This window comes from Typopeltis vanoorti, chromosome 1 (genome assembly GCF_054136105.1).
Source record: "Typopeltis vanoorti isolate ZY-2024b chromosome 1, IOZ_Tvanoo_1.0, whole genome shotgun sequence".
NCBI lineage: Eukaryota > Metazoa > Arthropoda > Arachnida > Uropygi > Thelyphonidae > Typopeltis > Typopeltis vanoorti.
In genome coordinates, this window is record NC_143549.1 from 188,519,498 (window position 1) to 188,536,256 (window position 16,759).

General features: G+C 35.5%; 1 protein-coding gene across 1 annotated transcript in view; it reads left to right on the forward strand.

The window, feature by feature from the left end:
• The window catches only part of Sec16 (endoplasmic reticulum export factor secretory 16), a 627,195-nt gene that overhangs the window by 141,314 nt on the left and 469,122 nt on the right, over window positions 1-16,759 (forward strand). The window contains exon 9 of the mRNA XM_090400384.1: window positions 14,889-15,361. Coding sequence (XP_090256510.1) covers window positions 14,889-15,361 — 473 coding nt within the window. The remainder of the gene's footprint in view (window positions 1-14,888; window positions 15,362-16,759) is intronic.

Sequence of the window (16,759 nt, forward strand, 5' to 3'; positions counted from 1 at the left end):
CCCTAAACTTGATCTCCCTATCCACCAATACTCCCAAGGCCCTGGCCTCATCAATCTCCTGGAGTACAGTTCCACCAGCAGTATACCTCCAGTGTGGTATACTGCTGCTAATCTTTTCACCCCAAAATGCATAACCTTACATTTTGTCGCATTAAATTGACATCCATTCTCCTTAGCCCAGACCTCCAATCTATCCACATCATCCTGCAAGATTTTGACATCTTCTGTAGTCACTATTGCCCTACCCAACTTTGCATCATCAGCATGTAGGATTGAAAGAAAACTGGATAAATAGGCAGTGCACGGAGATAGAAGAATTACAAAATAGGAACAAAACCAGAGAAGCATTCCTGAAAGTGAAAGAACTTAATGGAAAAACAAAACGTACACAGTCTAATAACATCAAAGACAAAGATGGAAACATACTCATAGATAAGATAACTGGAAGATGGGTGGAGACTTATCAGATCTCTATGATGATGATAATGGCAACATGTTAGATGATTCACGACACCATTAGCTAAACGTAACAACAGATACCACTCTACTCACAAGAAAGGAGGTAGAACACGTAATTAAGAATCTTCCTAATAATAAATCCCCTGGGTGATAATATCTTGGCTGAGCTGCTGAAAGCTTTGACTTGCAATAATAACTATTTAGTGGAATCCATTCTGGACATCTATAAAACAATACAGTTACCTGAAGTTTTTACATCTATCTGCATATCAATTCCAAAGAAAAATAATGCTCAAAATTGCAAGGATTACAGAACTGTGAACCTAATATCCCATGCATCTAAAATTATTTTAACCATTGTTAACAAACAAATTGAAAGAGCCTTAAGTGGTGAATTGAGTGAATAACAGAAATGCTTCAGAAGAAGAATGGGAACCATTAATGCTATCTTGGAACTAAAAATACTAATAGAAAGATCACTTGAAAGAAATAGGAACATTTACAGACTTTCAGAAGGCTTTTGACTGGGTAAAACATAATAAAAATGTTCAATAAATTAGACATAGAAGATCATGTACTTAAGATTATAAAAATGATTTACATCGAACAGAAAATGCAGCTGTTTAACTCTGAGACTTCTGTAATGAAAATAAAAAAAGAGGAGTTAGACAAGGTTGTATCCTTTCACGAAATCTATTTAATATCTATAGTGAGATAGTGATGAAAAAGATTGAAAAACAAAAAATAGGAATTAGTATCAATTGCATAAAATGCAACAATCTTAGATATGCTGATGATACCATTCTAATAGCAGAAAACAGAAACAAATCAATTAAATTTCTGCAGCTTCTAATTGAAGGTAAAGAATTTGGATTAGATATAAATGCAAAAAAGACCAAATTTATGAAAACCTCAAAGGAAAGTAGATACGAGCCAGAAATATTCATAAACAATATGAAAATTGAACATACAACAGAATACAAATATTTAGGCACCTACTTTACTGCAGATGGAAATCAAGATAAAGAAATAAAAATAAGAACAGCCATAGCTAAAGATGCATTCTGGAAAAATAAAGATCTGCTCAGAAGTTCTGTGAGTATCGAGACAAAGAAAAGAATGATAAGAACATTAGTGTGGCCAATTTTCACATATGGAAGTGAGACCTGGATATTCAAGAAGAGAGTAAGGCAACAGATAATGGCCTTTGAAATGTAGTGCTATAGGAGAGCTCAGGAAATCTCATGGACAGAACATGTGACAAATACAGATGTCCTACAGAGAATGAGAACATGGAGATCTTTATTACATGAAATGATCCAGAGAAAGATGAGATTGGCAGGACATGTATTGAGAGGTTCAGCAGGACAGATGATACTAACAGTTTTAGAAGGAAAAATTATGGGAAAAGGATCAAAAGGCAAAAAACGAAGGGTATGGCTTGAAGATATAAGATCATGGACAGGATCACATGGCTTTGCAGAAACAAAAAGGAAAGCCACCAACAGAGAGAACTGGAAGGACATGGTGCTGCACCCTCTCGCTGAGGGAGCTACACAAAGAAGAAAAGAATCATCATTGATTGGGACATTTGTGAAAAAGACATATGTCACAACATATTAATATATCACTTGTCAAGTGCGATTTATGTTTAAATTTTTAATAGTGTTTTTATTGTACCAAAATGGCTATAATAAAAACACTATCAACAAAATTCTTCGTAAGACTGCACTCTATAATAAAAATAAACTATATTACAATAAAACTATAACTATTCCATATGTTAAAGGGATATCTAATAAAATAGACAGAATGCACACAAATAAAACCTTAATGCCACCATTAAGCCTCCTGCAGAATATTCAACTCTTCCAAAAATCCCCTTTCTCCCCTAGTGCACCCTTCAGTATGCTATATTCAATGCACCTGTAACCTGCCTTACATAGGTGAAACTGGAACACAGTTCCTATCTAGAAAAAAGGAGCATAAATGACATTTCATTAATGACTGTGGTAAATCTGTTCATTACATCACACCAAAACTGGGCATGAGTGCAAATTTAAGGAAGCCTATGAAATTCTAATCACCCACCCTAATCTCAACAATAATGTTGGTAAAAAAATTCCAGGAATAAATTATGATTAGGACTGAGTACTCCAGGATCTTAACCTTAATATAACAAAGACTTATGTTAAATTATTGAAATCTGTTGCTGTATTAAAAGATATCAATTTGTTCTCTGGCCATGTAAAAAGAGGATATAGCTTGGTGAAGATTTTTTTCACTAGAGATCAGAATAGTAGAATAATGGTTGATCAAATTAGTATCACATACTGTTTGCATAGTAATGTATATTCCTGATGATGGCCTTAATATAAAGACCAAAATGTTAGGAAATTAAAGTCATCATCAAATTCCTAACATTTGCCCTCAAGCGGGTGTACAGGATATGATAGTACTACATGAAAAGATTTTACCACTAACTTCTTATCTACAATTTTTCTCCAAATCAATCTGTTACCTGACTCCAACATTATCACATGTTATATTTCAGTCTTCTAAGGCACTTTTTACTGTATCAATCCACCTATATCTTGGTCTTCCTCTGGGTCTTTTTCCTGCCAACCTGGCAGAGAACACTTGTTTTGGTAATCTTTCCTCTCCCATTCTGTTTAAGTTACCATTACCACCTGAGATTAGCTGTACTAACACATTCCTGGATGCTAACAATGTCAAATTGTTTCATAATATTCTTGTTTTTAATATGATATTGCCCTTGATACCATCTGTTCACACCTCTAATCTTTCTCGGGACTCTCATATCTGCAGTCTCTAGTCTTTGGTCAAGTGTTTTATTTCTAACCCAGCTCTCAGATCCATAAGTTAAAATTTGGCTTGAACACTGTGTTGTGTACAGCTAATTTAGTGTTTTGACTAATTTCTCTCTTATTCCATATAAATTTATTTAGTTGACTTTCTACATATTTGTTGATTCTGTTATCTATTTTCATATTTAATTTACCATTTTCGCTGAAAATTGTGCCTAAGTAGCTGAAATGTTTTACTTGTTCTATAGGTTCTCCATTCATGATGCAGTTGATATTTTCAATTAAAGTAAATAAATTAAAGTAATTATTCTCAACAAGGTAGTAGTCTCCATAATTTTGTCAAAATGAATACTCTTGCTCATCCACTGTGCATGAATGGCTTTAGATCTGTTGCTCTGTATGAGATCTTCATCCTGCTTATTAAAAGTTTGTGGCTTGAAAGAGATATTTTCTCTTTTAGAACTGGTTTTCGATATAAGTTAAACCTTAGACTACCTATGATGCTAATGTATGTTATGTTTATAACCCTTTGTGGGTGCTAGCTTGGTTGAAGAAATGGATATCATCTCTCTCTCTCTTTCTCTATTATACTTAATATGCTTCTGGGTTATAATTGTATTGAAAGTTTAGGTCAGGGTTTCCCAAACTGTGTTCTGCAGAAGATGAATAAGTATTCTGCGAGAAGTTCTGGAATTTGTCATTTTAGTTTTCTAAGCATTTTTCATGAATAAATATTTTATATACTGGAAATATTCTGAGGAGAATAATATATGTGAATATGTCGAAAAGCTCAGATCCAGAACGCCTAATAACATCTGTGTAGCAAATGTTAGTGACCAAGCCGTGTATTTTTTAAAGTGGAAGTATTCATGAATTATCGTTAATTTTCACACATTGAAACCTTTCAACATTTGGGAAAGAAAATACCACTGTTTATGATTGGTGTCATAAAAATTGCCTGCAAGCAGATTGCCTACAATGGGCATCGTATCCTCTGTTCTCAAAACTGAAGGAAATGACATCTGTGTAGCAAATGTCAGTGACCAAGCAGCATATTTTTAAACATGGAAATATTCATGAATTATCGTTAATTTTCACACATCGAAATCTTTCAACAATCAGGAAAGAGAATACTGATGCTTATGACTGATCATAAAAATTTCCTGCAAGCTGATTACAACAATGGGCGGTGTATGCTCTGTTCTTAAAACTGAAAGAAATAACATCTGCATTGCAAATGTTAGTGACCAATCAGCAAGGAAGTATAAAGAAAATTTTTCCACTAAAATTGAAGATCAAGGTAGTCTGTATGTGGTTCTCAAATCTAGTAATACTGAATACTTTATTCACAAGTTTGTATTGTAGGTGAAAGTGCTTGTGTTGAAACTGTAGTGCCGTGATTTTTTAAAAGTAATAGGCCTGCAGATTTAAATTTTAATATGAATAAGAGACAATGAACTTGATTTAATTTTGGTATTAAGAAATTTCTCATTGAAGATGTTTGTGATGCAACAGATAGTGAGTCATCCACCACCAGCCTACAAAGCGATCTCCAGGATGTACAAAAGGAGGGGAAAACTACCAGCACACAGGAGAAAAAGTCTGTATTGACTCGTAAGTACTTATAATGTTATAAATTTTTCATGATCAGAATGGGATATGTCAATGAAAATCAGCACAAATTAATTTCATGATGTTTATGTTTAATTAATGTTTTATTAATAATTAATGATCAATTATTAATTAATCATAAAAATCAGCTAAATTAGCAATTAATTATTAATTAATACATTACAAAATAACCAAGGTGTTCCGTGAAAATTTCAGGATTTGTGAAGTGTTCCATCGTAGAAAAGTTTGGGAAATCCTAGTTTAGGTAATAGCTATTTCATTCATCTGGTGTGAGACCACCAGCCTTCTTATCGGATCTGAACTAGCTTCAAAGTACCATATTTGGTTTCTAGAGGAAGTGCCCTGATTATTAAACCCTTAGTTACCCATCTTGTTGTAAATAAATTCAATAGATTTACTTCTTTTGAGCAGGATTCATACACACATAAATAACTTGTTGGTGAGATGCACATTAAAAGAAAGTGTAAGTTTCTTATGTGATGAAATGAATGTTTTCCTTATGGTATTCAATCATCTATCATAATTTGCTGAAAGACTAACCAGATTCATCTCCTTTGGGAATGCTATTATTGATTAACTCAAGTATTAACTCAATTCCAAGAATTAGCAGAACAGTATTAGCAACCATCCATTTCACCTTCAATGCTATGGTTTCTTTCTCAGTTCTTTCATTGTTATTTTTATTGGCATTTTTTGTTGTTAGTCATTGATTTCCCCTCTGATGTTCATAAAATCAAAACTCATTTCTCCTCTGATAACATCAGAGGAGAAATGAGTTTTGATTTTATGATTGTAGTTGTTGTGTATGCACTTTTTGAAATTTTTGATAGGAAGAATTTTTTAAGGTCAATATTGGAGTGTGAATAACTAGATGTTACTAAGTTTATAATTTAATGTTGCCTGTAATTTCTGTCTTCAAATTCAAATTTAGGACTAATAAATTGGATTTTAAGGTATCAGATAAAGTAATATGAAAATGCAGTGCTTTGTGATTATGGTGATGTAAAAATGGTCATAATTTATAATTATGAATCTTTTTATCATTGTTTCTCTAAGTTAGTGTTATTAATTTTGGTTTCATAACCATGTATAATCTGAACTTGTGATGTGCCTGATATTGATATTTATGTTAAATAAATGTCAAGTATGTGAGATTTATTGTGCTTACCAGATATCTGAGGTTGTAATAATTTCAATGTTCCTTATTGTAATTCATAATTATTAAGTATACTGTGATATTGTAAAGACATTCTCTTTTTTGCCAATGACGATAACATGTCAGCCATTACTAGCTTCTCGTTGCCACTTAGCTGAACAAGTGCACATGATCACCGAGCAGATTGATGGGTGATTGACAGCTGAGAGAGAGAGAGAGAGAAAGAGAATGGAAGTTTGAGCATGCTGACCAGAGAATTTTATTTAAGTTAAGGGATATTACATCCCATATTGTTTTATAGCCGAATATGAAACTCAAAGAGTTTCATGCCGAATATAGAAACTATATAAAGTTCAAAGAGTCCAAGCGGAAGCAAATACCTGGATAGTGCAACGCATAGTCCATCTGGTAGTGCAACACTGGGGCAACTCATAGTAAGGGTGGAGCAAGCTCCGATCACTGTTCTTGGTATTTACCCATAATGTGAAACCCAGCTCCTAGGAGCTGTATTACTGTTCTACATTATGAGAGGTCACTACCCAGGTTTCAACCTTTATTGAGGTCTCATCAGTGAGTAGGTAGAATGGGAGTTCATGTCTTTCATCATCGGCCTTTGGAGTATAAAGATTGCTGAGGGTCAGCAGGTAGTAATAGGGGAAGTTAAAGAAAGGTAGAGTATGATAGTAAGAGATAATAAAGAGGCCTCAGTCAACCTGTTTAGCTATGTAACCAAGAGGTTGTGGCTAAATGGTCTGTACATGTCATCTCTTCTCACCTGTTCTAAAAAAAACTTTAAACGTACTTTACTTTACCCCATAGTTTAAACTAGATTAAACCAGGTGTCTGAAGATGTCATCTTCTAACACTTATTGCTCTATATATAAAAAAAATGTGACTTAAATTAAATTAAACCAGGTGTCTGTAGATGTTTCTTGTTTCTACAAGAAAGAGAAACGGAAAACAATTTAAACTTAAATTATATAGGATTGAATTTTGTAATTTGACTAATTTGCTTAGTGCCGAATTAAAGGGATCCATTGTTTTGAAGGGCAACTGAGGGGGAGAAAATCTCCTGACGTCTGTTCTTTACAGTTTACACTGTAACATATCTGAAATAAAACTTTAAAAAAAGAAAAATAAAAGAAATAAAATTATGAATTAATTCTGGAGTTGGTCTGAGGAAAAGAAACCTGATATGACTTTGAAAGAAATCAATGGAACTTCAAACGAAACACCCAAAATAAAAAGGGATTGACAGAGTGGGGGAAAGAACCTGGCCCGAGTGATGCAGCCCACACCAGAGCCGCACCACCTCGATGTAAGCCTTCGCAGCTTAGGTTCTCAGGTCTACCTCCTCCTTGGTGGACTAATAATCATAAACCTGTTGGGACAAGCGAAAAAAATTATATATATATATATATATATATTTTTTTTTTTACCCCCTCCTGCATGAACTAACTCAACTTTCCTAGCTGTCGTAACCTTTGGAAGTATTTACGTCCAAACCATTCAGTGTCTTCTTTGATCTCTGACTCTGTTAACTTTCTCAAAATTCTGCAGAAGTACTTACTCTCGGCCTCTGTCAGGCCCAGATGACCCGTTACCTGGTTGGGCACGGCCGTGGATATGTCCTCGATATAGATATCCTTCCATTTCATACTTATAATTCCTTTCCAAAGGAGGAACGTTGGCCCATCTTCTCTGCACATTGTTACGAATACACTGTCTGCGGATTCGTTGGGTCCACTCCATTTCTTTATTATTGCTGTCCCATTTTTAAACATATTTTCACCCATAACTAGTTTGATTTCTTCTACAGAAAATTCTTCAGCCTCTTCCTGTATTGTTGTTTTGGTCTCCATTTCATCAGCTTCTGATTCTTCCAATGAGGTTGTGTTACCTGGCTTTGATTTTTTAATGTTCCCTTCTTCAGGGCTTCGTGACCGCTTTTGTGTACCTTCTTCTTTAGTAGTTTCCATTTCTTCCTCCGTTTTGCATTCTTCCTCTGCTTCGTTTTCCTTCTCTGTATCTAAAGTGGAAGTTTCTTGTTGGTTGTGTTCCTTTATTTCTTCCACTGCGGTTTCTGGGGTGGTGGCTTGATCCTTGGCTGTTTCTTGGACCTCTTTTCTTTCTTTGCTGGTCGTTTCTGCATTCTGAGTTATGGGGGCTTCCTTCTTATTGTGTTTATGATTCCCTGTTGCTGTTGTTTTATGTGCAGCCTTCAGGGTTGGGAAGTCTTCCCGTTCTGTGCCATTAATATTTACTGCTGGTGTTACTGTGGTTGGCGTGATAGCACCTCCCATCCTTTCTGCCTGGTTTCTGGATGGGCAGGTGTCTACTTTGTGATCCATGGTGCCACATTTAAGGCAAGCTGATTCACATTGTTCTAATGCCTGGCCTGCTTTAAGGCAATTTTTGTGCTTAAGTCTAGGGCAGTCTGCCCCAAGGTGGGTGAAGGCGCCACACCTGAAGCATTGCTTCTTTACACCAGGGTAATTAACAATTACCCTTGCTGATCCTAAAAAAACGAAGTTGGGGACGGGTGTTTTCATCTCCATGGAGATGAAAACCTCCCCTGACTTCCACTCTGGTATGTCCATGTCATCGGATATTGTTACTTCTCTAACTGTTCCCCATTTGGAGAAGTACTTTTTTATCATTTCATCCCCTTTCTCCAAATATTCTAGGGGGAACCTATTTATTTTAATGGTCTTGAGGATACTCCCCACCATGCAAGGATAAAGTTTTTCCTCAGCACATTGGACTCCTTGACAAAGTTTACATTGCGTTCCTTCATTTTTGACGATGATCTGAAATCCCCCCCCCCCCCCCCCCCCCGTAAGGAGTAAATCCAAAAATGTTTTCCAACCCCATGCAATCTATCAGGGCTTTTGCAAACTTCCTCTTATCAATTTTCGTGTTAACCTCGAACCCGAGGGTTTTTACTCGCGGTAAGAATGCCGCCATCAAATAAAAGAAAGGGAGGTTTTCCTGCTATATAGTATATACCATATACCACGGGCCAAGATAGGAACAAAAAACCCGGAATAATTAAAAAAAAACAATATTACTAATCCAGGCAGGATAATTCTTGAAGGGAAGATTCAGGACGATCATATAGCAGGGCTGGAACTGGATGTCGAAGCTCTCTTTCATGGTCATGGGAAACTGGCTGACTGGAACCTACATAACACCAAGTCTGTAGCGAACAGAACTTATATACCCTACTATAAGAATTGCCATGAAGGTGTCCTAATAAATTACTAATTATATGAAGAGCCAAAGGCTTCAATTCGGCAACATGAAATTATTTAAGTTAAGGGATATTACATCCCATATTGTTTCATAGCCAAATAAGAAACTTGGAAAGTTTCATGCCGAATATAGAAACTATATAGAGTTTGGCGAGTCCAAGCAGAAGCAAATACCTGGATAGTGCAACGCATAGTCCATCTTTTCTTTTAAGCTTACATGGTGATCCGAATGCATTTTTGGAAAATTATGGAGACAACTACCGTGTTTGAATAAAAACTTTAGTTTAATATAACTAAAATCTACATTCGAAGTTTCGACCTTTATATCAAGTTCATCATCTGGAGCATACAACTATACACAGAAAACAAGCTACACTACAATCAAATTGGTTTGTTAAAGATACTGACCAACCGCTACAACAATTGTTGGGCTGACCTCTGGTGGGAAAAAAAAAAAAAAAAAAATTATACATCAATGCTAGAGTCCTATTATTAGTGTTATCTGTTGGTTGTAGAAATACATTGGGTGCAACAAGTATCTGTCTATATACATATATTAACATCATGATTATACTTGTACATTCCAGCCGGTTGGTATGGAATGGTTTCTAATACTAGCTGAAGATTGGCTAGAGTCCTGACTTATGCTGGATCTTATATATTAGGTAGGCTGAATGTGTGCCATCCAGATCCTTGGAATTTTCATGCCATCTTTGTTGTTGATATTTGGGTGGTTTATCAGGATTTCGCAGGCTTCCTTAAATTTCCTTTCATACCAGGTTTTTGTGTGATGTAAAGAGCAGGTGCTTTTCCAGTTGATTTGGTGTAAGGTGTTGAGCGCGTGGTCTGAGAGGCCTGCTTCACTATAATAGTTATATTTAATGTGTCGAATGTGTTCTTTCTTGTGTATAGGGATTGTCCATCCTGTTTCACCAATGTATGATAAGTTACAGGTGCAGCAGATGCAATAGACTCCAGGATGTGCTAATGGGAGGAGAGGATCCTTAGAGGAGTTGAATATGGTTTTAAGTTTAGTGGGTGGTTTAAAGGTGGCATTGAGGTTATAATGTTGTAGGATTCTGTTGATTTTTTCTGATAACCCTTTAATGTTTGGGATGGCTATGGTTTTACTGTAATCTAGATTCGTTTTTGTTGTTGTTTTATGGAGTATTTTATTAATAGTATTTTTGTTATAGAAATTATTTATAAATGTGTCGCTGATGATTTTTAGTTCTTGTTTCAGGGCTTGTTGGTTAGAGCAAATTGTTGTAATTCTGTTTTTAAGGGTGTTAACAACTCCATATTTTTGTGATGGGTGGTGGTATGAATTAGCATGTATGTATTGGCCAGTGTGTGTCGGTTTATGGTAGACCGTGAAGGATAGACTGCCTGAAGGAAGACGTGTGACTAGTGTGTCTAGGAACGGGAGCGAATTTTGATTTTCGATTTCGATGGTAAATTGTATGCGTTCGTATTGTTTGTTCAGGTAGCTAAGGAATGTGTTTAGCATTTGTTGCCCATGCGGCCAGATCGTGAACACGTCGTCAATGTATCTAAGCCAGACTGTTGGTCTTAGCGTGCCGGAATCAAGAGCCCTTTGCTGAAAGGTTTCCATGTAGAAGTTAGCGATTGGGGGGGGGGGATAGTGGTGAGCCCATGGCTGTACCTTCTTTTTTTAGGTAAAATTTGTTTTGCCACACAAAGTAACTGAACTGTAGTACGTGGGCAAAGAGGGCTGTAATGTTGGGTGGAAATTTGTTTCTGTAGTAGGAGAATTGTGTCATTGATGGGGGACATTAGTGAAAAGGGCAGAAACGTCGAAACTGACTAATAAGTTGTCTTTGTCAAGTGTTATGTTTTAATTTTGTTTATAAAGTGTAGTGTGTTTTTTTATGTAGGAGGGGGAATGACCTATCAACTCCTTGAGTGTTGCTGCTAATTTCTTGGCTAAGTGGTAATTGGGACTGTCTATTCCTTCCATGATTGGTCAAAGGCGCACATTTTGTTTGTTTATTTTCGGGACCCCATATATTCTGGGGGGGGGGGGCGTAGTGAGGTTTGAGTTTTTTAACCGTGTCTAGTGGCCAAGAAGTGAAGGACTTGAGTAGTTTCTCTGTTTTATCCTTTTTGTTGGGTTATAATTTACCAGCTTATATGTGTTGTTATCGGCTACTAGTTGATTCATCTGAAGTACATATGTTGATCTGTCAAGGACGACAGTGGCATTGCCTTTATCCGATTTCGTTATTATTATGTTTTGTTTGGCTTTTAATGACTTAATTGCTGCTAGTTCTGTTTTTGTGAGATTGTTCTGTATGGTTTTCTTAGTGTTCAGGACATTACTAGTTTCTAATCGTATTTTATCGGCTATATTGTTAGGTAGGGACCTGATGCCTCTTTCTGATCTTACCTGATGCCAACAATTGTTGTAGTGGTTGGTCAGTATCTTTAACAAACCAGTTTGATTGTAGTGTAGCTTGTTTTCTGTGTATAGTTGTATGCTCCAGATGATGACCTTGATATAAAGGTCGAAACGTCGAATGTAGATTTTAGTTATATTAAACTAAAGTTTTTATTCAAACACGGTAGTTGTCTCCATAATTTTCAAAAAATGCATTCGGATCACCGTGTAAGCTTAAAAAAAAGGATTCAGATCATCCATGGAAATGATACTCACAAGCGCTGCAATCGTTATGGTAAGCTAAAGATACATATTTCCCTCTTGATCAATCGGCTGGCCTTTTTAAAAAGATGCAGAGACAATAACCTTATTCCTATCTGCATCAGGCTAAAAAGGAAATTTACGTCTGCTGAAGCTCTCCGTATTTATGACTGCACAGAAAAAGCAATGCTCAGAGAACAGATTCAAAGAGCTCTCCAAAACCTAGCAATAATGCAAAATCTGGTTTCAAAATTGCAATCTGAACTATCGAACTATATTAATCCAGACATTCTACAAGTACTTGAAAGAATTACTGACAATTCGGCCAAATATACCCTGGAAAAGAATAAAGAAAAACTCAAGACCAAATTTCACAGTTTGAAACAACGCCGAAATATGGCAGCCAATCACAGGAATCCAATCAGGAGACCTCCTTCCCGATAAACACCAACAACGAACAACAAACAAGGTAGACAAGGAGTGACCAACCACCGGCAAGCAAGAACCATGTGATCAACCAATCAAGCCACACCCTGAACAACGGCGAAATATGGCGGCCAGTCACAGGAATCCATCCAATCAGGAGATCTCCTCCCTGATAAACACCAATAATGAACAACAAACAAGGGAGACACGGAGTGACCAACCACCTGCAAGCAAGAACCATGTGATCAACCTATCAAGCCACACCCTGAACAGCGGCGAACTTACGCTACTGAATAAAGGACTTAACTATGCAATATTACCTAAAAAGGTAAACAAATTGGATTTTATATACCACATAGAAAGAGGCATCAGGTCCTTACCTAACAATATAGCCGATAAAATACAATTAGAAACTAGTAATGTCCTGAACACTAAGAAAACCATGCAGAACAATCTCACAAAAACAGAACTAGCAGCAATTAAGTCATTAAAAAGCCAAACAAAACATAATATTAACGAAATCGGATAAAAGCAATGCCACTGTTGTCCTTGACAGATCAACATACGTACTTCAGATGAATCAACTAGTAGCCGATAACAACACATATAAGCTGGTAAATTATAACCCAACAAAAAGGATAAAGGATAAAACAGAGAAACTACTCAAGTCCTTCACTTCTTGGCCACCAGACACGGTTAAAAAATTCAACCCCCCCACCAGAATATATCGTGTCCCGAAAATACACAAACAAAATGTGCCCATTCGACCAATCGTGGAAGGAATAGGCAGTCCCAATTACCACTTAACCAAGAAATTAGTGGCAACACTCAAGGAGTTGGTAGGTCATTCCCCCTCCTACATAAAAACACACAACACTTTATAAACAAAATTAAAACATAACCTTGATATTAAGGTCGAAATGTCTAATGTAGATTTTAGTTATATTAAACTAAAGTTTTTATTCAAACATGGTAGTTGTCTCCATAATTTTCCAAAAATGCATTCGGATCACCGTGTAAGCTTAAAAGAAAAGATGGGCTATGCGTTGCACTATCCAGGTATTTGCTTCCGCTTGGACTCTCCGAACTGTATATAGTCTATATTCAGCATGAAACTCTCTGAGTTTCTTATTTGGCTATGAAACAATATGGGATGTAATATCTCTTAACTTAAATAATTTCACGTCGCCGAATTGAAGCCTATGGCTCTTCATATAATTAGAGAATTTTATTTTAGGGAGTTTCTAAGACTTGACAGTCAGAATAATTGAGGGTTCTGTAACGGAAATCTTAGATCTATAAATCATTTGATAGGAAAAGGGACTCTGTCAACAAGTGAACAGTAAAGAAAAGTAGATGTTAACTAGGCATTCTATTTCAACATTTGAAGAAACATGAAAAGTTTTATCTTCTGTTTCAAGGGCATCGGTCATATTCATTATCGGAACAAGTGATTGAATTAATGAAATCTAAAACTGTAAGGTGGCTTTAATGAAGAAGTACTTGATATGGTGTTTATAAAGTAGTAAAATAAACTGCTTTTACTCTTGTAAAGAATTTGTAATTTGTGCTTCTTGTCGAAATAAGAAATGCCTGAAGTAAGAATATTCATTCTCTGTGAGATAGTGAGGATGATTGGAATGTTATATGCAAAATAAGGAAACATTGTATAGTTAAATTTTATATTTTGAGAAAAGGCCTAAAAGAACTGACTCTAATGAACATTTGTTTGTAGGAATTTGTTGTGAAAACAAAATGTTAAGCCTGATACTGATTAAGCTCATGTAAAACAAACTATTAATAGAATGAGTCAGTGAGAGAATGACTTTATCCTCTAAGATAAAGGAGATCTCAAAAGTTTAGTTTTATTTTAGGCCATGGATCCAAATAATTTTATCGTTATTAATTTAATTTTATTTACAGTGCACGTAGTTTTTAGTTTCATTAAATGTTTAGTTTTTTTTTATCTGTTCTTGAGTCATTGCATCAATCTGATGATTGTTGTAAATTTACTTTGAACTCAGTGTAAAAACAGTCTCTTCACAGAGAGAGATATGAACATAATTGACTCACTAACATGATTATTAACAGAAAGAATAGGAATGCTGTTGGAAAACAATCCTATTGAATGTTTGGGTGACTTACTTTAAAATTTTATTCCAAACTTGATGTTTTAATTTCTAATATTTTTAGAAGTTCTTATGAAGTGAATAGTGGTCAATCCATGTGAAAAATATGTAAAATATAGATTGTTGCTACCAGTATTTCATCCTTGCTGCAAGGACATAGTTATTTACTTCATAAAATGTCTGACATGTCCTTAAAAGGCTTAATCAAGTGCACCACAATGCAATATTCAGGTGCTAATTTTGATTGACATATAGCACAATTTTAAATAATTGTTAAATTTTATTGTTTTTACTTTTGTTTTAAAATGTTTTAAAGTAATACTTGTGTATTATGTACGACAGGAATAGTGGTTCAGCAAGAAATTAGTCCACAGTCAGTCACTCCTGTGGTGACACTAAACAACATTAACCAAGATGTGAATCTAGAAACTTTGCCAGACAACTTGGAAAGGCCTCCTGATGCTGAAATATTTCAGCAACAACAACAACATTCTTCTTGGCATAGTGCCCTTCATAGACATCATGGAAGAGAACAGTTTAATAACTCACCTAGTACTACATTATGGGATAGTCCTGACATTCCCAGTGTTACTTTGGCACCAGCTGCACCACCATTTCCTTTGTCACCAGTTCATCAGCTTGAAAAAAAGCAAGATATACTATTGCATCAAGAAGTAAAACAAAAAGAACCATTACAACAGCTCATAACTGAGGAAAAGAGTTCTGCCCTATTGGAAAGTTCAGTGAAAGAGGGCCCTCAGTCAATTTCATACCCTATGTCTTCAGCCAATGTACAGATAACACCTGTATCTAAAGTAAGTACTACTGAAAATCTGAATTTCCTTTAATTAGAAATTATTAGCTATCTTATATATTTCTCCAAATAGTATTTTTGACTTAATCCATTAATGCCTTAAAAACATTCATATATATAGTTAAAAAGGATCCAGCTTTAATTTAAAAAATACTTGATTCAAATAAATACTGACATTCTTGTGACCTAAATTAATTAGTTTTATGCAGTTAAAATCCTCCCCTCAATGTTAAGCAAAGATTTTATAAAATATTAGACTAATTTTCAACTCTTGTAAAAATGAAAGGTTAATTAATCAATCTTCAGTATATTTAAGATTGAAAATTAACTAACCTTTGGTTTTTCCAAGAGTTCAAACGGTTTAATATTTTTTAAAATCTTTTCTTACATAAAAGAATAAAGAATTTAAATTATGTAACAATTAATTTCTTAAATATAGTAACTCATGCTGTATTCAGAATACTAGCATTCTGGAATCCAAATGATGTAATGTATATGTTTTATACTCTCTAAGAGGAAAGGAAAAATATTTTAGCTAATGATATTGATTCCCATTTGGTTAGGAGGACTTTCAACTTTGATTTGCACAATGTTGAAATTTTCATTTTATTTATTTTTATTTTTTTTACCACTTTCTTACTGCCATTAACTTGGAAATATTTTATACTATGTGGTTTCGGTATTAATAGCCAAATCCTGGATATGTTCATCCCTTCCCATCTTCCTTTCATGTTAAGCCCAGTGGCTTGTTACAGCCAAATAACTTGACATGTTAGAAATCCATGACTGCTTATGATAACATAGTTATCCTAACAGCTATGCCTATAAATTGTGTTTATTCACGACATCCCTTCTCCCCCCCTCACAAAAAAAAACCCACTATGGTTGGCTGAAATAGCTTTTATCTAGTGGCATTATAGCATCATTCATAATCAAAGCAGATTTGATTGAAGTATTTCCCAGTTCCTTTCTTCTCCCTTTGTGAATGTGCTATAATTCTTATAAAATCAGAAAAGCAGGCTTGAAAATCTTAAAATTTATATTTTTGAAGATTTGGTCTGCACCATTAGCCGAGTGGCTATGTGCTTTGCAATCCTATGCCTGGGAAAGGAGTGTCCAGGGTTCGATTCTCGTCGCTGACGTGAGGAGCTTGAGGATCTTTCTCAGACATAGCCAAGTTAGCTGGTCTTGGGCATGGACAGCAGGGTTTTTCTTCCCATTTTAACTGGGAGTTTTCCTCCCACAAGCAGGCAAACTGGTCTCGTGAAAACACATGGATTACAGTCAGGAATACTTAAGACCCAGCCATAGGCCTGATTCATCAGCTATGCTGGTCCTGTGCCAGGATAAAATTTGGGGGGGGGATTGAGATAGTGCCGTACTTCCCTGTAAAAGGGAC